General features: G+C 45.0%; 2 protein-coding genes across 4 annotated transcripts in view; one reads left to right on the top strand and one right to left on the bottom strand.

Annotated features, from left to right (window-relative positions):
• Positions 1-24,861, top strand: part of SERTAD2 (SERTA domain containing 2) — a 135,533-nt gene that overhangs the window by 106,798 nt on the left and 3,874 nt on the right. The window lies entirely within an intron of this gene.
• Positions 10,168-10,564, bottom strand: LOC128409917 (60S ribosomal protein L39-like). Its single transcript, XM_053380456.1, has one exon. It carries the CDS (start codon positions 10,509-10,511, stop codon positions 10,356-10,358), a length of 156 nt encoding a protein of 51 aa, XP_053236431.1. The 5' UTR covers positions 10,512-10,564; the 3' UTR covers positions 10,168-10,355.

Here is a 24,861-nt window from a genome sequence, read left to right as displayed (position 1 = left end):
CTGGTGAATACTTAAGAGCAAACTCCACTGAAAGCAGTAGAACTTACCTCTGAGTATGCATGCATAAGTTTGGGTTGCACAAGAAAACACGATTTGTTTCCTTTTATTCCTTTTTGCTCACCCCATATTTCCCAAATTATGGAGCTGTAACAAGCAGTGATGGAAATTGCATAATATGTACCACCCATAAAATAGGGTTGCCGTATTTTGAAGAGCGAAAAAGAGGACACATTTGCGGGTGGGCTGGGGTGTGGAGGGGGAAGGAAGAAAACTACTGTAGTAGTAGTATTAGTGTGTGTGCAGTAAAAAATAAAAGTTGTGTTGAAATATTTAATAATGGTAATTGCAAATGAAAACGACATGCCCTCCAACATTTTGTGAGAAAAATTCGGGGCGCCCCCCCAGCCTGCATCCCCATCACTCACCCCTTACCTGCCACTGATCCCTTCCATGCCCACCTGCTCGCCCCTCCTTCCCTCCCCTCTCTTACCTTTGCTGTCTTCGGCCTCCGATGCGAGGCTGAGCGGCCCTGGGAAGGCCGGGACAGGCCTGGCAGCTGCCAGAGATGCCATGAGTCCTAGAGTGTCCCCATAAAGGTTGCCCAGTCTGCGCCATGTAGCTCACTCCGCTGGCTACCAGCGCCACAAACAAAAATAAAATAAAACCCGGACATTTTGCAAAATTTTAAAAATCCACCCAAATGGTGATTTTGCCTCTGAAAAAAAGGACACGTCCAGGAAAATCTGGACATATGGCAACCCCACCAAAAACCAGATTTACTGAAGTCATTGTTTTGTAGGATCCTGGCTGAATTTGGTGTACATACTCAAAGCAGTCTTCTCCAAACTCGGGACTAAAAAGTTTGAAGTTTCACCTCCAACCTGTCTTATGCAATAGCCAGTTGAACCACTTTGCTGATGACTACTGTGCTTTCTTCACCCTTGGTATGAATCATTGGTGGGGAAAACACTACAGAGTTTCATTTTATACCTTACATATTTTAGAAGTAGCTGGACTGTTGGTGCTGATATGTGATCAGCAATATTTACTAGTGAAGAATTTTTGCATTGACATTATGTATATTCATATGCTGTATATCGGAAGGGAGATTATATTGTTATTTAAAATGTGGGCAATTTTCCTATGACCCACTTATAAGGGCTCTTCAGTGCCTTCTTTGGAAATACAGTTTCTGTCTAAAAAGATAGCACAAATGGAGACGGCTCCAGTTGCAACAGCTTCTTGGCCAAAAAGGGGGGGGGGGAGAGAGAGAGAGAGAGAGAGAGAGAGGAAAAGTAACTGTGCCAGAAACAGCAGGCTCTGATTACAGAGTCCAAAGATCATTTAATGCACTAAAGGGGAAAAGAGAAAGAGTGCAAGGTTCAGTTTAAATGGCTGCAGGCTGGCAGTAGGTTTAGGGCACAGGCACAGCTGATTCTCCTACTTGTAAAATCAGCATTTTCCCCTTTATTTTTTCTTTTTGCTAATTGTTAAGCTAATCATCCAGGAAACAAAAATTCATTGATTCACTGAAGGTAGGGAAAGCCACTCCACATAGTGTGAGGTTCTGCCATCCCTTTATGTGGACAGGGTTCTCACCCATGACTTCTCCCTGGTCTGCAGTGCAGGTAGCAGGAAACCAGCACATGCTGCGCATGGACACATGTAGCTTTGTGCAGATCTGGTGCGCTATGTAAACAACTGACCCACCAAATCAATTCCATGCAAACTCCCATGCCCTCAAAGGCATTTAACAGTAAAGTGTGGTTTTCATGGTACACTAGCAGATTTCAATTCCTGGCTGGGACAATAAATTGCTTAAGTTGCTTCGGCTTGAAACTCGGTGTGTCTTCCCAGCAGCCTCTGGTTTCCACCATGGCTGGAGAAAGGAGATATTAAGGGGTTTGAAAGCAGGTTGACAGAGGTTGAAATGAGACCACGGACAAGGATCTCTCTTTCAAACTTACTTAAATGTTCAGATCATCTGGTGAATGCTCTCACGTGAGGCTTGGTTGGGTTGTCTCTTCAAATTCTGGTGCTACAGGAAATGGATGGCTTAGGACTCCAGCTCCACATCAGTTGGGAGAAAGTCTAACAAACTTTTGCCCTACCCAAAGCTCTTGCAGGAACAAATAATCTGTCACCATCTCAGCTCTCACCAACCTGTTGCTCTCCCAAGTCTTTTGTAGTGAACCTTAGAGGGTGCATTTCTTGTTTGTGTCATTGTGTATTGCCAAAGGTGGATTTGGAATACCTTTTGTTAAAGGTTATGGGGCCAGTGTCTTCCTCCTTTCAGAAAGCCCACGGTTGGGTCATGTGACTGAATATCAGCATGGCTGTTTGGTGAGCTCAGCTATTATTGCTGACCATGTGATAAAGTAGTCATCAGCTTCCACAGCCAGATCCATTTTCAGTACATAATGAGGTAAGATTTTCTTTTTGCTGCACATCTTCCCGTAGCTTAAAAAGTTGATGAGATCACTGTGTGCAGGAGCAACTGAGTACAGTGGTACCTCTGGTTACGTACTTAATTCGTTCCGGAGGTCCGTTCTTAACCTGAAACTGTTCTTAACCTGAAGCACCACTTTAGCTAATGGGGCCTCCCGCTGCCGCCGCGCCACCACCACGTGATTTCTGTCCTCATCCTGAAGCAAAGTTCTTAACCCGAGGTACTATTTCTGGGTTAGCGGAGTCTGTAATCTGAAGCATATGTAACCCGAGGTAACACTGTATCCATTTCATTGTATAGGAACACATGACCAAAGCTGATTTTTGGTCACACAATTCTTATTCCTTATTCTGTCACGTCCAGGGCACATTAGAAGTGTGCTGGGGAATTTTCTGTTTTATTGTTTAGGAGTTCAGAGAGTCCCTAGATTTCAGAGAGCTAGCTTGTGGGCCCTGCAGAGAGGAGAAGCTAGGAACCTTTGGGCATCTGTGATGGTGTGGAAGTTGCTTGCTGAGCACAGTAGTTAAGATAGCAAATACCGTATTTTTTGCACCATAACACTCACTTTTTTCCTCCTAAAAAGTAAGGGGAAATGTCTGTGCGTGTTATGGAGGGAATGCCTACGGGTGGCATGCCTACGGATTTTCCTCCTCTAAAAACTACGTGCGTGTTATGGTCGGGTGCGTGTTATAGAGCGAAAAATACGGTAGATAATTGACTACTGTCTACACCTTCTCTAACACTTGAAATCTGCCCTGATAAACTTAGACATTCACTGGTGTAGATGATAATTGCTGCTCCCATGGTCCTAACATATTTTTGTGTGTGTGTCGTGATTATTAAACAAGGGCTCAGTTCCTTAATGCTGAGGCAGAGAAAGAGCCATGCCTGGAAATGTCAGGCAGTCTCACTCATTTATGGTACAATCCTTTGCAAATTATCCAGGAGTTATGACACACTGTTCAACAGGGGTTACACCCAGGGAAGTTTGCATTGGGTATCAGGCTTAGAGTGGTGCTGCAGAACATCAAATCGCTGGAGGTTTGGGAAATGTATGAGTTCTAATTCCAAAAGTTTTACATTTTGAAGAATTCTTGGGCAGTTTGCAATGCTTAGAGATAACTAAAGTTTCTTGCATCGGGTAGTATTCATATGAAAAGAAGTGGACTAGATATAATTGCCCTAAAGAAAATTAATAAAATATGTGTTAAAAAACCCCACACCAAATCTAAACCCACTGCTTTTAATTTTTGAAGATATTGTTTTCCATTTAACTGCTGTATAATTTCTCTGTAATTTAAGGTTTTAATTAATATGTGTGCACAATATTTTCTTTGAACTAATAGATCTGTTAGGTGTGACTTTTTATGTAGTGTGAGGTAACTGTGCTGAAAAGCTTCGAAAAGTTTTGTAAGGCAACATGATCATTAGTTTGTTACTTTCTTTAGTTGGACTTCTGCATCAGTTACTGGTGGTGATGGTGGCAGCAGCTGTTACATTGAATTTAAAGTGTTTTCTTTTGCCTTTATAAAATGAGCAGCAATAGAGAAACACCCATGATAGCAGGGAAATGTGTGTGGATGTGTTGGGGGGGCATTGGAAGGAAGGCCTGTTTGAAGCGGAGTGTACAGCTTGTCAGTCAGCAGGTCTGACTAGTTTCTGAATGCCCCAGGGCGGGTTCGTCTTAATAAAGTGCAGGTAGCTGTGAAATGAAGTTCTTAAATCCAGATTTGTCAGTATGGTGCCCCCTTAACATCTCTTCATAAAAGAGTTAGGGTTTTTTGCAGCTAAAGAGAACTTTCTCAAATTCAGATAAAGCAGACAAAAAAATATAGAACTTTTCATAGTGCAATTTTCTTTTTAGTGCACTTTATATACCTGAAGGAGCGTCTCCACCCCATCGTTCTGCCCGGACACTGAGGTCCAGCTCCGAGGGCCTTCTAGTGGTTCCCTCTCTGCAGGAAGCCAAGTTACAGGGAACCAGGCAGAGGGCCTTCTCGGTAGTGGCACCCACCCTGTGGAACACCCTCCCACCAGATGTCAAAGAGAGGAACAACTACCAGACTTTTAGAAGACATCTAAAGGCAGCCCTGTTTAGGGAAGCTTTTAATGTTTAATAGACTATTGTATTTTAATAATTTGTTGGAAGCCGCCCAGAGTGGCTGGCCAGATGGGTGGGGTAATAATGATGATGATAATGATGATGATGATTAATAATAATAATAATTGATTGGTTCCTTGGAATGGTGGGGACATTCTTAACTTCTGCCCAGAGGAGCACGGGCAGTCTGAATATTTTATACCGGGGTAGGCAACCTAAGGCCCGTGGGCCGGATACGGCCCAATTGCCTTCCCAATCCGGCCCACGGACAGTCTGGGAATCAGTGTGTTTTTACATGAGGAGAATGTGTGCTTTTATTTAAAATGCATCTCTGGGTTATTTGTGGGGCATAGGAATTCTTTCATATTTTTTTTCTTTTCCAAAATATAGTCCAGCCCCACACAAGGTCTGAGGGACAGTGGACCTGCCCACGGCTGAAAAAGGTTGCTGACCCCTGTTTTATACCAAAGCATGTAGCCTGGCTGTGTTGCTTAGATAGGCCTTGCAGGACACTGACAGACACATGAAGCAGGGATGAGCCATTCATACTCTCTTTCTCTCAACAGCCTGCAATATTATTTGCAGGGTGCTGCTGCTTTTAACCTCTCTTGCCTTCTGTCACAGAAAAGTGACTTGCTGCTTTGTATAGTGGTCAGAAAGTTTCTTTAGTTCATCCCTCTCCCCCCAAGGGCCATAATTCTTCTTCCTCTGTGAATCAGAAATCAGGCCTGCGTCCCACTTTCCATCTGCTTGGGGAGCAGATAATTTCTGATTGATTTCCTTCTCTTACTGTATTTGTTGCACATAACCCTTCAGCCAGAGCGTGTTCTTTGGTTTTGTTTTTTAAACGTAAGTAGCTGGCTCTTGTTCCCAAGTGTTAATGTAATATGATATACATGATGCACACTGCAACAGTGTGTTCTAGTTTTCCTCCTCCTCCTCCTAACTATGCAGTAAAACTAAGAGTTGATTCATATGGTTGGTAAAAAGAGGAAAGGGGCGGGAGAGGGGGATGAGTCACTCATGTTGCTTCCCTCTTAGCAGAGAATTTGCTATAGAATTTGCATATGTCTTTACAACTTTTTCTTTCCCCGGTGGCCATTTCCCCAACTTTCGTTCTCACAACAGCCACCCTCCTAAACCGTTCCATGATATCTTCATAACTACACAGGGTTCCACAGATAACCCATCAGGGAGGAAATGACTTCTGTCAAGCACATACTTAACTATGAAATCCAGTATTTAAAATTTAACATAGGCACTTGCGTACTTTATGCATGTGTGTGTATTCCAAAGTGGTGTACTAAAGTAATAAAACACGACATAAAAATAAGTATATTCAGTTAGTTACACAACAGAGTGATTGGATTAAACATTAGCATCCTTCGGTCATTTTTGCTGAAATGTTCTTAAGTGTGCAGAGACTGAGAAAGGGGGACTGTCCCTGGGGCTCTACTCCTGCCATCATGCCCCCTTCCAGCCTGCTGTGCTCTCCACACTTGGGGGCATTTTTGCAATGGGGAGTCCCTGCTGAAGCCACATAAGTTCTTGCTGTGAGCTGGAACCATGGCAGAGCTTCCACACTTTCAGTAGATGTCTCGGTTGCCCACATAGTCTCTGATAGCATTGACATGTTGATGTGACAGGAGATGTGACAGCATGGAGAGGGGAAGCCCATTCTTTGTGAGAGGGTAACCAGTTTCTGCATATGAGGAACTGAGCCTCACAAGGACACAGCTTGTTGCCCACAGATCTTCCAAGGCTGCCTTAGAGCCACGTGCCTAGTTGTTTTTTAAGGGAAAGTTCAGGTCATCACTCTTACCTGGCTGTGAAAGGTAGGAGCCTACAACCAGAGACTTGGCTTGTTAACTGAAAACAACATGTGGAATTTGGTCCTGTCATTTACACACATGTTGGTTGCTTTAGCTTTCATTACCCAAGTCTTCAAAGCTTCCTTGCCCCTCAATTTTCTGGTCATAATTGCTGCTGCTGCTTTGCCTCTTCACTTTCCCACTTTCCTTTTCTCCAGCTTGCCAGTCTGCTGCTTGTGTGCTCTGTCCCTGAGAGTATTTCCTCCCTGCTGGGCCTCCTCTCTCTTGGATCCCCAGTGACTTTTTAGCCAAGGGAATTTTTGGTTATGTTGGGAGCAAGGGAGCCACGTATGACGCTGGAGAAGAGGCGGAAGCATTGCGGAGTGTTCATAGATAGTCTTCGGTGAGTGAAGTGAGAGCTCACTTAGACTAGAACTAAAATGTCATACTGGTTGTAGAGGCAGGAGATGTTGGCTGCCTAAATAGGTTTACTAAGAGGAGATCCTGGAGTGGGACAGCTGAAGGAACGGGAGCTGGGAGGAAGGTTGCAGAGTTAGCACTGGACTCAGAAATGGAAACCAGATCAAAGCATACCCCCCCCCCCAGCAGGCAAGGGCTTGAGGAAACAATAGGCTGAGCAGATAAGGAATGGAGGAAAGGAGGGGCCAGTGAGGAGTATGTAGAAAAGGCTTCTACATGAGGTGCACATTGCTGGCAGGAAGAGGGGTGGAGAGATAAATAAGAGGACTGAGCAGCGAAGGATGTTGGCTGGGTGCCAGTAGACTTGAAGGAAGCAGAACCAATTAGCAGTAGGAAGAGAGAGAATCAGGAGATCTGAGGAAACAACTTCCACAGGGGAAGCCATAGTACTCTGTTGTGGCAAAAACAACAAAAAGTCTTGTGGCACCTTAAGGAACAAGAGATTTTGGCATGAACGGATTTGCTTGGCAAAGGTGTGGCACTGAAGGAAAAGCCAAGCAGTAGAGTACAAAAATGCATGTGAAGGCTTGGGTGGCCCTTTGGAAGGCCACTAGGGTTTCATGCATTACATTTCAGCATTTGGAGGCTTTGGAAGCCCTGCCATGCACAAAAAGTGGGCAACCCTATAAGCAGCTTAAGAACAAGAAGGGTCTGTGAGCTATGGGCTGGCAAGTACAACTGCGACTCCCCCTTTCATTAGCAGGAGCCTGGCACAAAGAAATTAAGCAAGCAGCCCTTCACTTACTGTGCTATCTTCCTGTTAGGAAAAACTTTGCCTGCTTAATTTCTTTGCGCCAGGCTGCTGTTAACAGAGCAGGGCCAGAAAGAAAACCAACAGGCAAAGCAGCTTTGGAAGCCAAGAGGACCAAAGCAGACCTGGGGTTGGCTGCTCCAACAACGAGAGTGGCTTGAAGTGATGTGTATAACTGACAGTTCCACCAAATGCAACTTGGCCTGTTTCCTTCAACTGAATGAGGCGGCGGCAAATGTTTTTGAGCTAGTCAGTCAAAACATCCGTGGAGGGAGGCATAGGCAAGGTCAGCGCTGGCGTAGGCTGGACCTGGGGTATTCCAGCCCCAGTCAGGTTCCCTCCATGGGGTGGGAGAGACTGGCCTACTGGAGAGAGTAGGCAAAATTGGGTGCTACTGGTTGGTGGCAGCACATCATAGTCTTGTTTTTCCCTACCTCTTCATGGCTATGGGAGGTGACCTGTTCACAGGGGGTCACTGCTGACACAGGAAGGAACAACCCCAGCCCAGGCTACATCTGGATCTTCCACCCCACATTTTTTAAGGGGCTGCTGTCCTCACAGGATGGCCTTAGCCCTTGGCTGTTTAAATGGCTGGGGCTGGTAGGAGAGCCCATGTTGATAGAAATATTATTAGGGGGAAGAGGCAAAGAGGGAGGATTCCCAAACGCATGGTCACTTAAGTATTGTAGTTGCGGGGGCTGTGGGAAGACCAACCATCCCCACAGGCCGTTTCCCCTCTGTGTAAGAGTCCGGCTGAGGGAAAATGGGATCAAATAATTGGAGGTCATTTGCAGGGGAGAGTCAGGGCAAAGGGTTAAGCAACCCACCCCTTGCACCTGCCAGTTCTCCCTTGTAAATGCCTCCAGTTCTCCTCCCTCTGGGGACTTGTTCAGTTTACAGTACAGTATGTAGTTCCTCGCTCTGACAAGTGGTTAGTGGCTCTAACTTAAATCTTTCTGTCACAGTGATTTGTACGGCAAAATGAAGCAGAAAATGTTTTGCCAAACTGGGCATATGCTACACTGTACACCTTTAAAGCACATTCAAAGCACATTTCTTTCCCTCAAAGAATTCTGGTCATTGTACAGTGGTACCTCGGGTTAAGTACTTAATTTGTTCCAGAGGTCCGTACTTAACCTGAAACTGTTCTTAACCTGAAACACCACTTTAGCTAGTGGGGCCTCCTGCTGCCACCACACCGCCGGACCATGATTTCTGTTCTCATCCTGAAGCAAAGTTCTTAACCTGAGGTACTATTTCTGGGTTAGGAGAGTCTGTAACCTGAAGCGTATGTAACCTGAGGTACCACTGTAGTTCGTTTAGTGTTGTTGGGAATTGAAATTCTGGGGAAAATAAACTATGGGTCCCAGAATTCTTTGAGGGAAAGAATGTGTTTTGAAGGCTCTTTAAAGGTGTACACAGCTTCAGTCTCCCCCTTGACTTTGAGGGGTAAAGATGGGACAAATGAACATGTTTTACGCACAAAATGGCAACTGTCTGCTGGCCCCACCTTATCACAATGCGCCATCCTAATGCAGGCCACTTCCCCTACAGCCCACTGTGGCTTAACATTCAGGTACCTGTACTTTCTAGAGTTCAGTTGTTTGGCTGGTGTGGAATTGTAATAAACCAGCCTAAGTTCCCTATAGGAGTTTTCAAATTTTTTCTCAGACAAAACTTGCAAGTGCGCTATAGTTCAAACAGTGCAAGAGCCCGTGATACATTGAAAAATCCCGCATTCATCCTCATTTGTCTAGCATTACTGTTACTATGTAAATGTGTATACTGCCCTTCATCCATAGATCTCGGGGTGATTCACAGTTTGGTCTGGGCAATGTATTGATACATCGTCGAGGACCAGTACGAGGGCGAGACCACGATGGCTGCTTCGGCCGGCAGTAGTATTTCCCCTACAGTACGGGGAAAATAGTCTTTGCCACCAGAGGGACTCAGGAGCAGCTGCAGTTTCACCTGCGATATACAGCCAGGTGAAGCAGGCATTGCATTCTGGCCCTCATACCACCAGCAGGGGGCTTCTTTAAATTGTTCTGCTGGGGGGGGCACAGCTGTCGGCGCCTCAGTGGCGCAGTTTATTGGAAACCCCCCCCGCCTATGATCAGCTGAGAAGCGGGTGGTTTAAGAAAGCCCACTTCTCAGCTGATCAAGCCACCCCCAGACCGGGGGGGGGCGTCATTAAACTGCTCTGCTAAGGGGTGGTGGGCAGCCTTGCGCCCCTCAGCGGGTGGCCTGCCTGTGACTCACCAGCCGGCTGGCGGGCCACCTCTTTCTCCCGGGAGGAAGAAGTAGCCCGCCTGCCCGTGTTGTGCAAAACAACACAAAACAAAACATCCAGACGCCTGAAGTCCTAAGCTAACTGAGATCCATTCTCTCCCCAGAAACTTCTCAGAATAGAATAGGTAGAATAAATTGATGTCTGCATGTGGTTGTGCCACTCCAGAAGCAATATGGTAGTTGCCTTCCTCATTCCTGCATGTACCAAGGAAAAAAGAAACCATTGCAAAACGACTGAATGGGTCAGTTGGGCCAGGAGTATTTTTCACTGTTCCCCCCCCCCCATCATTCAGTTTTTAATTCATTAATATTTGCAATAACAAATATTTTTACAAAGGGGGGAGGCTGCACAGCACAAGACGGAATTCCAGCCCTGATAATGTGGCAGGTTGGTAGGAAGAGACCATTCTGGTGCTTGAGAGTTTGATGGAAGATTCAGGGTTGTGCCGGGAAGATTGGAGCTGCTTCTCTTTACAGGCCGAGCTTGGTCCTCCTCCAGTGTTTCCTTTTGGAGATGTACCTGATTTTATTGCCAGTTTTCATGCGGATCCATTGCGGAATGGGCCGGTTCTGCTTCTGCTTCTTAGCAAGAAACCGCTTGATCTTGAAAGTTTTGTGGGAAGACATACTGAAGCACCAACAACCGCTCACCACAATGGCTACAAACGAAAAGCGTATTTTTCACTGTTAACTGTTTGGTTAGTTGTTCTCTACATTGGCTTTAACATTCTCATTGTGCAAACTTGCAACACTTATTTATTATTTGAAATACTCTCTGGGCAGGAGGAGTCCTATTAAGCTATTGTGGTACATTTGGCCCCTTCCATTTTTGCCAAACATTAAAAGAGGACAAAAAAAGTCCAGTCGGTGATCTCTCTCCTTCAGAGCTTGAACTACAAATTGGGACATTTCCTGGTCCGCTTTTTGGAACTCATCTCTGTGGCCTTGGGGTCCACTCTTTCGGTCTCATTCCCCACCTGCAGTACGGGGGAAATAGTCTCTTACAAAGTGTTTGTGTGGATTGCGAGGAGTGAAGTGCTTTAAACGCTCTAAAAGTGCTACATAAATGATTATGATTAGTTACACATTGAAGATTCACAAAGCTGTTTTTCTTTTGTTTATTTATTTTTAATGGTACATTTGTCTAATAACGCTGCTGTGTGCAGACTGTGGCTGAAGGCAAGGAATGCTGAAAACTGCTTCTGAAGTGACAAGGACAAACTCCTGCAAAAAGGAACCCCATGGAAACGCTTTCGTTGTTGTAATCTGTGCAGTAGCAAGAGACTAGGCAATAACATTTGCCAGAACCATTCAGAATGCTTGCAGTTTATACAGTGTACCTAAAACTTACCTTTTTTGGTGTGACACTTATTTGGTGCTCTGGTCCTTAATGCGTTTCGCTTAAAAGTAAATCTTGCAAATCAGTCACTGCACCTTTTTTGGTGGTGAGAAGTAATTAGCTTGAGTTGCATCCTTGATCAAACTACCCCCCCCCCAAGCTGTGATATACTGATTGAGCAGAGCTTTCTTGCTGTGCAAAGTTAGTCCTCTACCTCCCACCCCCCTCCCGCTCGCGCACACCCCCCAGTGTATTTTATTAAGGGTCTACAATGTGAGGGGGAAAACAAGGTATCTTTAGGGGAAAGATTTTGCAGCACGGTTGAAAAATAAAGGCTCCAGCCAAGTAATTATAAATACCAGGAAAGGGGGAGGGGATCACCTCTTGCAGCGCAAAGGGATGTGGGGGTGGGCTCTTGTCTCCCTGCTGTGAAGTCAAAACTGTCATTAATCTTTATGTAGAGTGGATATCTGCAAGGGAGAATGGAGCCCAAAGATGCAGAGACTTCTAAATGCACAAACTACGCCAGCCAGAGATACACAGGTCAATAGTGACATTTTGTTCAACAAGCTGAAGATGGTTCCATTCAGCCAAATGGCCCACTGGTTAGTAATTGCTGAGGAGGACTAAAGCATTTCCCAGCATCTTGTGTTTTTCTCAGGCATACCATTTTAAAAGAGGAAGAACATCTCTGATTGGTTAGGGTGCTTTGCTGGTGCTGCCTGCCTTGAAAGTTTTCCACGTTATTTTACGTGTAATCTGTGATCAAACTGCCTCTTCCAGCGAAGTTTATTCATAATTAAAAAGAGTATTTTGTGATCTTTTCATATCTGCTCCTCCATTGATTTTAAATAGGCAATTCCCCCCCACCTGCCTGGTCAGAATGGTCCCTTACCCAGCTTTTGGGACAAAAAGTCATTTGTTAAAGACTTTTACCTACTGAGTCTTTAAGAGGAGTTGCTTAATTTGGATTATCTATCCCTGAAGCAGTCCAAATTCCAGAAATTACAATGATGGTCTGTAGCAACAGGAAGACAGAAAGTGTTGCTGCATCTTAGAAACTTCATCATGGCATGAAATTAGTCATAGTATGTGTTTAGGTCCTGTGCCATTTGTGTGTGCATCTATATGGTCAAAGGGTATTTAGATACTGTTGCTTCGTTACCTGTATTCTAGTCCTTCACTCCAGAAGTAAAGCCATTGTGCCATGAAATGTACAGCATAGAGTCTTGCATAAACACATGTAGTATAATATGATTTGTAATTGGCAGCTTCCATTGAACTGCCAAATGGAGATTTGTGTGTGTGTGTGAGAGAGAGATGTTTCTCCACTACTCTAGTCACTACTCCCAACATTTTGTTAGAAAAACAGCTTTGCAAATTATCTGTGTGCAGCCTAGTTTGTGGGTACACACACACACATTTAGTGACACAGTAAACAAAACTTTAGTTGAAGTTATCTAGCCTTAAGATTGCATATGCCCAACTGTTTTTTTCTAATCCTGTGGTGGCAGTGCGCAGTGGTCCAGTCTTGATGGTCAGCAGTCAGATTCTGAACACATGAAGAACAACACTTAAGTAAACAAGGTTCAACTTTGCATTTTTCTATCATAGCATTTCTGTTAGTTTTGTGTTCCGACTGCCATTTCAGGACTTTGGTTATGCTTCTTCAAGGTAGAACATACACCAATAGTGGTTCTATGAGAGGTTCAGTTGATATGAAATCAATACTCTGCCCCAGTTCATCCCCTCCCCCCATGAAAAATAATTGCTTTATGTGCCAGTATTCTACTTTTACCTGATTTCAATGGGGAAACATTCTATGCATTAGCTGTTTAGTATTTTCAGATTGACTTGCTCTTAATTTCAGCCATAGTATTCAAAGTCCCATCCTGCAGGACGGTCTATTTTTCCCAGTGCAGTTTCTAATAGCTTAGCAACCTAAAAGAGGTGGGTCTGATTACACTTTGTGCAAGAGGACTTGGTACTACTCCTTAATATTATAAACATTCTCAGGAACAATTGAGTCTTTTAGTGTACAAGACCTGGTCCTCTTTCAGAGGATTAGTAAATGAGGCAGTAATTTATTCGAAAGGATATATTTAGTAGAGGGCTCCTTAGCTTTATTTGACATAGCCCTGTCAGGCAAGCGCAATTTGTCAAAACCATTAAACAAGCTCCTCTTCTTCGGGAGGAGAGGTTTCCCTTAGCAAACTGACAACGGTAGGAACTGTTTCTAATTTAATAGAAACATATGCTTCCTGAAAAAACCTTAGCGAGCCACATGAATTGCAGGCCTGCTTGAATTGTTTATTTGTGTGTGTGTGTGTGTGTGTGTGTGTGTGTGTGTGTGACTACAGTAAAATCTTGTTTGGGAGCAAAGGGATTGCTTTCTGCTGAAGTTTCAGTAGTCTGTGATCTTAAAGTCTGGAGAAAGTAGTAATATGTGTTGGTGCACATTCCCCCGCCCCATGCGCCACTCCCCGCCCCCCCTGTCTTGCAGCCTCTGATCATTAATAAACAGCAAGCACTCGCTTTGCCCTCTGGGCCTCAAATAGTACAGTATGCAACAAGGGAGTGCAAGCAAGGCTGGAGGATGGAAACAGTAGTATCGGGTTACAGTTTCAAAATATCGCAGGAGCGTGTTAGGTGCCTTATGCTATTGACTTGCCATATAATTGCATTGCTTATTTGTGTGAAGAAAGACTTCCCCTTTTCCACGCAATTACAATAGACGTTACTACTTTGGAGCTCTCCGGAGTTGTTCTCCCCCCCCCCCCCCGAAATTATTCTCAAGTGCATGCATTTTGCAATAACTTTATTTATTTATGGGTTACTCAGCCTATATTGTGCAGGATAAAGTTGAACTGAATCAAACTTTTGCCTTCTTAAAATAAGTTTTCTTACTACAGGTATAGATATATCTTTATATATCTGTCTTCAGGGTAAAAACTTCGCTTTGTATATGTCGATAGCCTCATTTGAAGTCAGGATGCAAATCCTGTGATGTGCGAAGAATACAAGGCAGAAGTAGCTACTCTGAAATACTTTCCCATGATTATGAAGGAAGAAGAAGATGTAGAGGATGGGTAGGCATACTAAGGCCCGGGGGCCGGATCTGGCCCAGTTGCCTTCTCAATCCGGCCCATGGATGGTCCGGGAATCAGTGTGTTTTTACATGAGTAGAACATGTCCTTTTACAGTGGTACCCCGGGTTACGTACCGTATTTTTTGTCCTATAGGGCGCACCGGCCCATAGGACGCACCTCGTTTTTTTGTGGGGGGAATGAATAAAAAAATTTATTTTTCCCCCCCAGCTGCAGCTGCAGCCCCAAGCCTTGTGCACACCCGCCCGAAGCACGGGGAGCCCTCCGGAGGGCTCCCCGTGCTTCGGGCTGCAGGCTGCCACCCCAAGCCTCGCGCACCGGGCGGGACCTCCCGCCGGGCGCGCAAGGCTTGCGGACACCCACCCGAAGCACGGGGAGCCCTCTGGAGGGCTCCCCGTGGTTCGGGCGGCAGGCTGCTGCCCGCAAGCCTTGTGAGCCCGCGTGACCTCCCGCCGGGCTTGCAAGGCTTGCGGATAGCTTCCTGAAGCCTGGAGAGCTAGAGGGGTCGGTGCGCACCGACCCCTCTCACTCTCCAGGCTTCAGCGAAAGGCTGCATTCGCCCCATAGGACGCACACACATTTCCCCTTCATTTTTGGAGGGGAAAAAGTGCGTCCTATGGGGCGAAAAATACGGTACTTAATTCGTTCCGGAGGTCCGTACTTAACCTGAAACTGTTCTTAACCTGAAGCACCACTTTAAGCTAATGGGGCCTCCTGCTGCTGCCGCGCCACCAGAGCACGATTTCTGTTCTCATCCTGAAGCAAAGTTCTTAACCTGAAGCACTACTTCTGGGTTAGCGGAATCTGTAATCTGAAGCATATGTAACCTGAAGCGTATGTAACTCAAGGTACCACTGTATTTAAAATGCATTTGTGGGTTATTTGTGGGGCATAGGAATTTGTTCATTTTTTAATTAGAGTCTAGCCCCCCACAAGGTCTGAGGGCCAGTGGACCAGCTCCCTGCTGAAAAAGTTTGCTGACCCCTGATCTAGAGTTCACCCTCGTAGTTTCCGCAGGGTGGCCCAAAACACATGTCAGATTGATATTGAGACCCTTGTGGAGTATTCTAAGATGAACTATTGTTAATTTATTTGCTGTCTGTCAATTTTCCATCTCTTTAAATTTGATGTGCAGTATCTCATAAATAAGTGTTTTATGGCACATAAATTAAAAAGTACCTAGCTTTTTCCCCACCAAGAAGCTTTGAGGGATTTTTGTTGCAATTTTGCATCTGTAAGTAACGGTGGGTGGGTGTTCTCCAGATCCAGTAAGTCACACACTTACAGGCCAGTCATCAAAAGGGCTTTGGGGAGCAACATACACAAATTGGATTTCTGCCAGCATAAGTGTATGGGGCATTAGAAACTTATACTGTGTGTTTGCGTGCATTATGGCTTCAGATTGATTAATTTCTGCCTGACTCCACCTATCCATCCACACCTGAGTAAATTTGGAGAACTGGTTCGTGTTAAAAATTTAAACCCAGCAGATCTCTCCAATGTGTGGTTTTTGGCAGCCCTGAAATCTTTACAGTGACAACCGATGAACACTACTAAGCAAGCCTTTGTTCTCTGGCTCCATAGTTATTTCCCAGAACTGAAAAGGAGCCAATTTTGATGCAATTCTAAAAAAAAAATATTCTTAATAAATAATAGTTTCCTTGCAGAGGAAAGGGAAAGCATAGCTAATATAGACTTCATTTATGGAAATGGGGAGAGGAGCCTTGAAAGGTGGAAAAACCATAATTAATATTATGTCACCGTGCAGGAGGGGAAGAAACTGACCTTCATTTTGGCATCTGCTTCTGTCCAACTTGCACACGTGATATTACAGAGAGTCACAAGCATCTCTTCTAGTATCAGAATTGGCGTTTCAAGGTGTATGTGCATGTCTGTTTGTAGCCCACACTTTGTGCAATATACTACAGGGGGAAATACTGTAACACCACTGTACATGTAGTAGACAAAAACGTTCTCAGCAGGTCATATTCCAGGGCTGCTTTTTCATGTTCAGCTATCTGAGGATAACAATCATAACAATCGGAGCCTTTAAGCCTCTGATTCTTTACATTTGCAAAAGGTTAATTCTTCAAATTTGCAAAAGCTCCACACTTGGTGACCCGGTTTGCATGTCACATTAAGCCATACCTAAAATAAACTGGTTTAATGTGAACAAGCTGTGCTGCTGAAGTTTTAGGTTCTTTGCTCATCTCCTTCCCTTCTTCAAGCTGCCAGGAAACAAGCTGTGGTCGGGCTTGTCAAGTTGTCCGAACTTGTGGTTTATTTCTCTCCAAACAAACCACGAGTGGAAGCCAAGGTTTGTTGCCCACAGTTTGCAAATTTATTGTGAGGATCACAAGTGTATACACGTTGAATGGGTTTGCTACATAAAAGCCTGGCGAGAGCCTTCAAGAGGGTAAAACCCGGGGCAATAATGGGTTTGTGACTTTCATCTCAGGAATAGTGAGCGCATTCCATGGGACAGTCAGAAAAAGAGCATATAGTTTTTCAAACTGCAGTTCACCTAAAGCCCTACTTTGCATCTTTGTTGGTGGAGGAGCATAATCATGTTCCAGGGGAAACAAAATAAAAATTATTCCATGTTGCATCAAATGCTTCCAGAGACTTCTCTTTTTAGCACTCATATTTGGCCATGGGCCAGATATTTTGATACAAGTTCAAAAGGAGCATATAGTTGAACAAATGTTCATTTTCGGGAAGAAGAATTGTCACACTTTTTAAGGACTAACAGAATATTCTCATTTGTAGTCTCTGCAAATGACGTGGCAACAAAATAAAAGATACCCAAGACTCAGGGAAAGACTAAAGGAGCAAAAATAGTCAAAGACCAAGAATGACTTGTTCAGAAAAAGCACTACAAAGCCACCTCTAGTACATTGCAGTGATAAGGCCACACATGTGCTGATCAGCAGGGCTCCCCCCACCCCAAAGCTGATTCAGAGCACACGTGAATGCAAAATAGAAATGAAATAATCCGTTTGGGAAGCAATCTGAATCAGTTCCAATCTGTTACCTCCGAGGATGTGGGCAGGCTGCTTGGACGAGTGAAACCAACCACCTGTTTCCTTGATCCTTGCCCATCCTGGCTAATAAAAGTAAGCCGGGAAGGGCTGGGCGATGGGCTCTGCGGGGTTGTGAATGCTTCTCTCTGTGAGGGAGCGTTCCCAGACCCACTGAAAGAGGCAGTCATTAAACCGCTTCTTTAAAAAAAAAAAAAAACTTTAGACCCGGCCAATATGGCCAATTATCACCCAGTCTCAAATCTTCCATTCTTAGGCAAGGTGATTGAGCGGGTGGTTGCTGAACAACTCCAAGCACGCCTGGAGGATGCGGACCATTTGGATCCCTTCCAGTCGGGATTCAGGCCTCATCACGGGACTGAAACTGCCTTGGTCACGCTGGTTGATGATCTTCGGTGAGCTAGGGACAAAGGTGGAAGCTGTTCCCTAGTTCTGCTGGATCTCTCAGCGGCCTTTGACTCCATCAACCATAACATCCTTCTGGACCGTCTAGAGGAGATGAGAGATGGGGGCACTGTTCTACAGTGATTCCACTCCTTCCTCCTAGGTCGTGTCCAGAAAATGGTGGTGGGGGATGAGTGTTCAGACCCCTGGGCCCTCACTTGTGGGGTGCCTCAGGGTTCCGTCCTCTCCCCCATGCTTTTTAACATCTACATGAAGCCACTGGGAGACATCATCAGGGGGTTTGGGCTGGGTGTTCATCAGTATGCAGTGGGCAGTGAAGGTCCTGTGTGTGTGTCTGGAAGCGGTTGGAGGATAGATGGCGGCTAACAGATTGAGGACGAATCCTGACAAGACAGAAGTACTGTTTTGGGGGGAAAGGTGGGTAGGTGTGGGGGACTCCCTGGTCCTGAGGCAACTGTACCACTGAAGGAGCAGGTTCACAGCCTGGGAGTCATTTTGGACTCACAGCTGTCCATGGAGGCGCAGGTCAGTTCCGTGTCCAGGGAAGCTTTCTACCAGCTCCATCTGGTACACAGGCTGAGACCCTCCCTGCCCGCAGACTGTCTGGTCAGAGTGGTGCATGCTCTAGTTATCTCTCGCTTGGACCACTGCAACATGCTCTGTGTGGGGCTACCTTTGACGGTGACCCGGAAACCACAATTAATCCAAAATGTGGCAACTAGACTGGTGACACTGAGGGACGCTGGACCGGCCCCCTGCTGAAAAAGTTTGCTGACCCCGTGCTACATCCAATAATAGTAGGACATGGTTGTGCCAAGATTTATAGCCTTTTTTGGTACTAGTGACTCCAGTATCTGAGAGAGTTTGTGGTGGGGCGTTTTGGTGGTGGTGCAGTTGGCCTATATTGTGAGCTGAAAGAAACTTTGGTATCTGTGTTTTGTGGGGGTGGGGAGGGCAAGGTTTATTTAAACTGTCTCTGGCTGAACAGAGCATGCTGTATTTTCTCAGCCAAATTAAATAAATAAACAAACGCTTCTCTGCATATTGAGTCTCTTCCCTTGTTGGGCCTGTGGTTTCATAGACACCCGTTCGATCCACATTTGTGATATAATATAGGTCAAATGAGATTTGTGAGCAGTCTCCTGATATCTCTTGTTTTATTGAAACACAGCTGTGAAATGTTGAATATTTGTTCAGAAGAGCAACAGAGGCTTGCTTCGCACACGTTAAACTATAGTTTAAAATCAGCGATGGTTTTAACAGGTGGGGTGGCTTTGCTCCCTTGCTCCTGTTTCTGACTGTGCCACATGTGGGAGGAAGCAAGCAGGCTCAAGAGCAGAAGCCCCCTCAGTGCTTGAAGGTCTTTTGTCTCTCTCTCTCTCCCTCCTCCCCTACAATCTGATTGTAGGAACGTTCATTTCTGCCTTGCCTCTCGTGAATCTTTGGCTTTCTTATTTAATTTTGATCTTCCTCCCCCTTGGAGTGCAAATACTTATACTTCAGTATGACAAAAGGAATCATAAAAACAAACTTGACGAGGCAAGCTTTTAACAAATGTAAATGGGCTCTCAAAAACAGCTTGTGATATATCGTGGGTATTATGTTGGAAAGAGTTCCCCCTGGGCTGGCCTAAGAACTTGGGAGTGACGGAAGTAGCTCAGCCAGCTCCAGCTATTGAAAAGGCATATTTTGGGTAAGTGTAACCCAGGCATGCCTTGGCTAACATCATGGAGAGGCTTTATACACCGGAGAGGATGAGTGTTGGATGAGAGATCTCCAGAGTTCAGAGTGGATTCAAGCTGGCAGATCATTGCTCTTCCACTGTTACAGTATGTGAAGTTGGAAATGGCCACTACCTACATTTCAGCGGGTGCAGAACTGCTTAGGTGTGTTCATCGCCATCTATTATTCGCCCATAGCAGTGGCTTTGCATTGTAAGTGAGAAAGGTTCAATTTTGAGCATGGTTTCTTTTAAATCAGTGAAGAATGACTTATATGTGAAAGTAAACAGTCCTGTGTACAGGAAAGGCTTGGCTGAGTCACTTCAAAGCTTAGCGCAACCCCCACAGCAGTCCTGAGAGAATCTGCTATAATTTGCCTGATTCTTTTAAGAAAAAAGAGAAGGCATTTTAACTTTTTGAGTAATAAACCTTTAAGTCCTGTTCTTAGAAATCAGCTTAGTCATTTCTTTTAAACACTTAAGGCAAAGCAACTGTAGAAAGTAGAGTGTTATTGGTAGTGTAGACAAAGTACCGTATTTTTCACCCTATAAGATGCACCAGACCACAAGACGCACCTAGTTTTTGGAGGAGGAAAACAAGAAAAAAAAAATTCCGAATCTCAGAAGCCAGAACAGCAAGAGGGATCGCTGCGCAGTGAAAGCAGCAATCCCTCTTGCTGTTCTGGCTTCTGGGATAGCTGCGCAGCCTGCATTCGCTTCATAAGACGCACACACATTTCCCCTTACTTTTTAGGAGGGAAAAAGTGAGTCTTATAGAGCAAAAAATAAAGTATTTGCTACCCATATTGTCACCTTCAATAAGCAAAGTGGGGTTGCTTTGCTTTATAGAGCTGGTATTTTTTCTAATGGCACAGCATTGATCTGCACAGCCTGACAAGTTTTAATGATCCAGTACTTTGTGATGTTGTCTGTTTATGTTATGATCAAAAAGAAGAAGAAAAACAAAAAATGATTAATAATAATAATAATAATAATAATATCTTTATTGTCATTACCCCCTCTCGGGGACAATGAAATTACTTGACTGCTCCATAAAAACACTAATTAAAACAATACAGTATAGTACAGCAAGGAAGATTAGATGACTTTCAAAGTCCAGGCTTCCCATTCAGGGCCGAGATCGCTCTGGAGAAGAAGATTTAAAAACAAAAGCTTGCTTGTAATGCACCTTTCTCTCTGATGGGACTCTAGGCGGCTTACATATAAAAATAAGAACCATTTAAAAGAATTATTTTTTAAAAAAGCATTTATGAATCTTCCTATGTCTCCACCCCTTTTCCTCAAGCAAAACTGCACAGAACTATAAAACTGTAGCACTCCAGATGCATGCTTGATGGCCGCCCTCTGCTCTCAGCGTCCAGTGTCTCCCTGGGGAGAGAGAACATTCCATGCTGCTGGTCCTGGGGAGGTAGAGCTAAATCTCACTTTTGGGGACCAGTGCTAAATCACAGCATCCTCGTGCACCTTCAGTTCTTGGAAGGCAGCCAAGAAGCTTCAAGTTTTTTAAAAACCTGCAGGTTTCTTAATAGTGTTGCTCAGTGCGTTTTGTTTTTTAAAAATAATGTTTAGGGGTACTTTCATTTTGACTCAAGAAAATCACCATTTTATAGTTCAAATCAGGGGGGGGAATAAATACAGTAAATGGACAAAAGTACAAAGATTCACAAAATGTTTAGGGGTATGTGTGCCCCTGCGTCCCTGGTGTTACTATAGCATTCTTTTTTCTTTTCTCTCTCCCCCCCCCCTTTTCTCTGTGAAGAATTACTCCAGAGACACTAGACTTTTTGTGTTCTCTCTAAACTGAAAAGTTTGTAGCCTGGCTCTTAAAATATATCTACTCTGAAGTAGGCTACTCTGAATTCAGTGGGGCTAAACTTCCTGCTCAGTATACTTCAGATTGTAGACTCAGTTCTCTCTCAGCTTTTCTTCCTGTTCCTGATAAAAGAACTTGCCCCTCACTGTAGAGTATTTATTTGACAGCTTAAAAACTATTGGCATTCAGTGTGCTGTTGGCGAGTGCAGAAATTGTTTGAAAAGGAGTGTCCTAATTGGAAAACTGTGAAGATGGTGGCATCTTCCAGGGATATTGTTGCACTGTTTAAAAGGTGCTTTAGGATTGCTACGATTCTTGAGTGTGTAGCTCAGGCAATGGCTTGATTCAGTGAACTGCACATACATTCTTAAGCCACAGCTTACATGGTTGAATGCAAGGCAAAACAGATACAAAGAATTTACAGCACACTTGTGGCACAGAAAATAAACTGCTTCTAGCTGAAATGGATTCCAGTGTGGAGACAGAAGAGCACTGAGAAAGCAGGGTGGGGGTGCTTCAGTGTGATTGATTAGCAGATATAGAGCATGCAGGGATCAAGATCTCTCCTCCCCCCCCCCCCAATTCATTCAGGGACTCAAGAGGGAACTATCACAGACCAAGGGCATATTCTAGCCTGTTAAATGCACCTACGGGGTGTACAGAGGAGGCCTGGTGAGAGTGTAGTGTAGCAAAAGTCCTTGAGGGCCACACCCAACCCCTGGACTTGAGGTTGCCCGCTAGTGCTTGAGAACAAGTATGTGTGGCCATCATGGAGTTGCAGTGCTGAGGAGCATTTCTGCATAATAAATGCACACCCATTTTTTATCTGTTAAGGACAGCTCATCTTCACTCCGTTGCAGTGTTTGGTGCCCGAGGCCTATGTCTTACAAGGGGGGGGGGACGCAGGTGAGATTGCTGGACATAAGGTCAGCAGTTCGAATCTGCGTGACGGGGTAGGCTACCGTTGCTCTGTCCCAGCTCCTGCCAACCTAGTTCGAAAGCATGCCAGCGCAAGTAGATAAATAGGAACCTCTGCGGTGGGAAGGTAAACAGTGTTTCTGTTACGCCAGAAGCAGTTTAGTCATGCTGGCCACGTGACCTGGAAAGCTGTCTGTGGACAAATGCCAGCTCCCTTAGCCTGAAGCAAGATGAGCACCGCACCCCATAGTCGCCTTTGACTGGACTTAACTGCCCAGGGGTCCTTTACCTTTTACCTTACAGTAGGCTTTAGTTTGCTTTTAAAATAATTGTAATCTACCACCACCACTGAGGCATTGTACAACTGGGGTGGAAAGCAGACCCAGAGTTATAGGACAGATTATATTCCTGAAGGCTGTAAGTGAAAGGCAGAAGATGTAGCTGTTGGACAGCCAAGATCCCAGGAGCTGTAAATGAAGCCGCCTCTTTATGCCACCTGACATCCTCCTCACCCTCCTTGCAGATTCTGATTTGTCAAGGGTGGGGGATGAGCAGCAAGTTCCTCAGGCACATCTGTGTCACCATCAGAAGAGCTCACAAGGTGTCCTCCCTTAGACCAGCCTTAGGCCCAGTGGTGTTCTTTGCTCTAGCTCAAGAACTTCTTAGCTGCATTTCTTAAGGTTACAAAGCAAACACTTAGTTCTTTACCTATAACCTCCTCCTTCCTGAGTAGCTTTGTGTTTCTCCGTTTGGTGAGGAAGATGAGCAGCGCGTCTGGTGAGGCAGCCCAAACCTACAACTAGCAATGGCATTCCCTTCCAGAGATAGAAGGACAATAGCCAACCCTATCAATATCTTCGGCGCTTGCGTGTCATTTTTACATCCCCCTACCAGGGTAGTGTTTTGATAAATATTCCCATCCTAATTTACATTAGGGTGTGTGCTGTGGAGGGAATGCTTTGTGCGTGCTTGTATTTTCTGCTTTGGAATAACTCCAAAGAGAACTCTTGCAGCTGCATTTCCAAGGACGGTGTACCTTATTCACTGAGGTCTTGAGGAGGAGGGAGGGTTTTTGCGGGGGGATAAGCTTTACAGCCTGGGGGCTCTTGCCACTGCAGTTTCTTCAACAGTCAGAGCCGAAGAAAAAATTCCTGCACGTATGATGTGTGCAGCTGTGTTCTAGATGAAGAAGAAATTCAGGGATCGGTTAGGTGGGCAGGCAAGTGACCCCAAATGATGTTGACTGTATGCCTCTCGGTTGTTAAGCTTGAATGACTGGCACACAATTATATGTTAACAGACCTGGCGCTTTGGACTGAGGCTTCAAATTCTAGATGAAGCAGAGATGAGCAACTTCTCATTTCAGCTTGCAGCTCGTATTCTCCAGAAGCAGTCAGACATGGGTCCCTGCCTGAATAGATTCAGAAGACCAGGAATTGCATAGTATCTGCTCTGTGCATGGCGCCTGAATCTGAGTAAGCAGTTCTCCATAAGCTCAGCTCTCCAAACAGCTGCCAGCAAGTGGCAATAGACTACAGATCACCACTTTTAACAGCAGGGGAATGTGTCTTGATGCCTTAAGGCAGAGGTAGCAGACCTTTGACCCTCCAGATGTTGCTGGACTACCACTCTCATCATTCCTGACTTGGCCAAACTGACTAGGACCGATGGGAGTTTGAGTCCAACATCACCTGGAGGGCCACAGGTTAGCTACCACAAGGGTTTAAGAGGCTAAATCCTCTGTCTGTGTCCTGTAAGCAGAAGAATACAGGAAATCTCAAATCCCAGAGTAACAAAATTCCTACTTTTGCAACCAACACACCCAAATTTTACATTAGGATTAAATGATGCACATTACAATGTTTTATTTTTGGCGCACACCTGTTGCAGGTGGCATTTCTGCCAGTTTGCATGTTATTTCAGTGGTTTAGTAATGGACTGCACAATATCATGGGACAATATTTAGATTTAAATCAAGGGCTGTCCCGTGGGCGTAGCCAGGGGGGGCAGCTGCCCCCCATCAAGTAAAACAGTAGAAATCTTTAGCTAACTGACCGATCACGTTGGTTCTGCCCCCAACAAAAGTCCTCCCCCCAAAAAAAATACTGGCTACGCCCATGGGCTGTACCTGTATTAGGTGAGGACGTCCCATCCTGTGATTACCAGTTTATATCAGTTTGGAGTCCCTTACTGAATTAGCAGAAACCAGTTTCAGCTTCCGCATTCTCTCTGTAGCCCTGACAGCTAAAATTTTCCTTATCTTTCAGTGAACACCCATTAATGATTGGTGGGAGGAACAAGGGAATGGGCTTAACCAGTGAACCTAAAGGACTGTTTTAATTCTGCAGGGCAGGCCCAGGATATTTTCCTGCCGGAGCCAAAGGACAAGATGGTATCCCCTTCCCATTCTATTTAGATAAGTTGACCAGGCAGGTACTTGAATTTTATCAACACTGGTGATGGGGAAGCATCTTGCTCTGCACCTGAGGCTCCAAGCTGACTGAAGGGGTGCAGAGCAGGCCACAGTTCTGTCCCCCGATCCTAAGCGGCTTGAGGAACCTAATGTCCTTGTGCATCTGGTTCTGAGATGTGGCCACAATAGAAAAGGCACTT

This window comes from Podarcis raffonei, chromosome 3 (assembly GCF_027172205.1).
Source record: "Podarcis raffonei isolate rPodRaf1 chromosome 3, rPodRaf1.pri, whole genome shotgun sequence".
Taxonomy (NCBI): Eukaryota; Metazoa; Chordata; class Lepidosauria; order Squamata; family Lacertidae; genus Podarcis; species Podarcis raffonei.
Note: the sequence above shows the minus strand (reverse complement) of the source record. Positions and strands in the feature narration are given on the sequence as shown.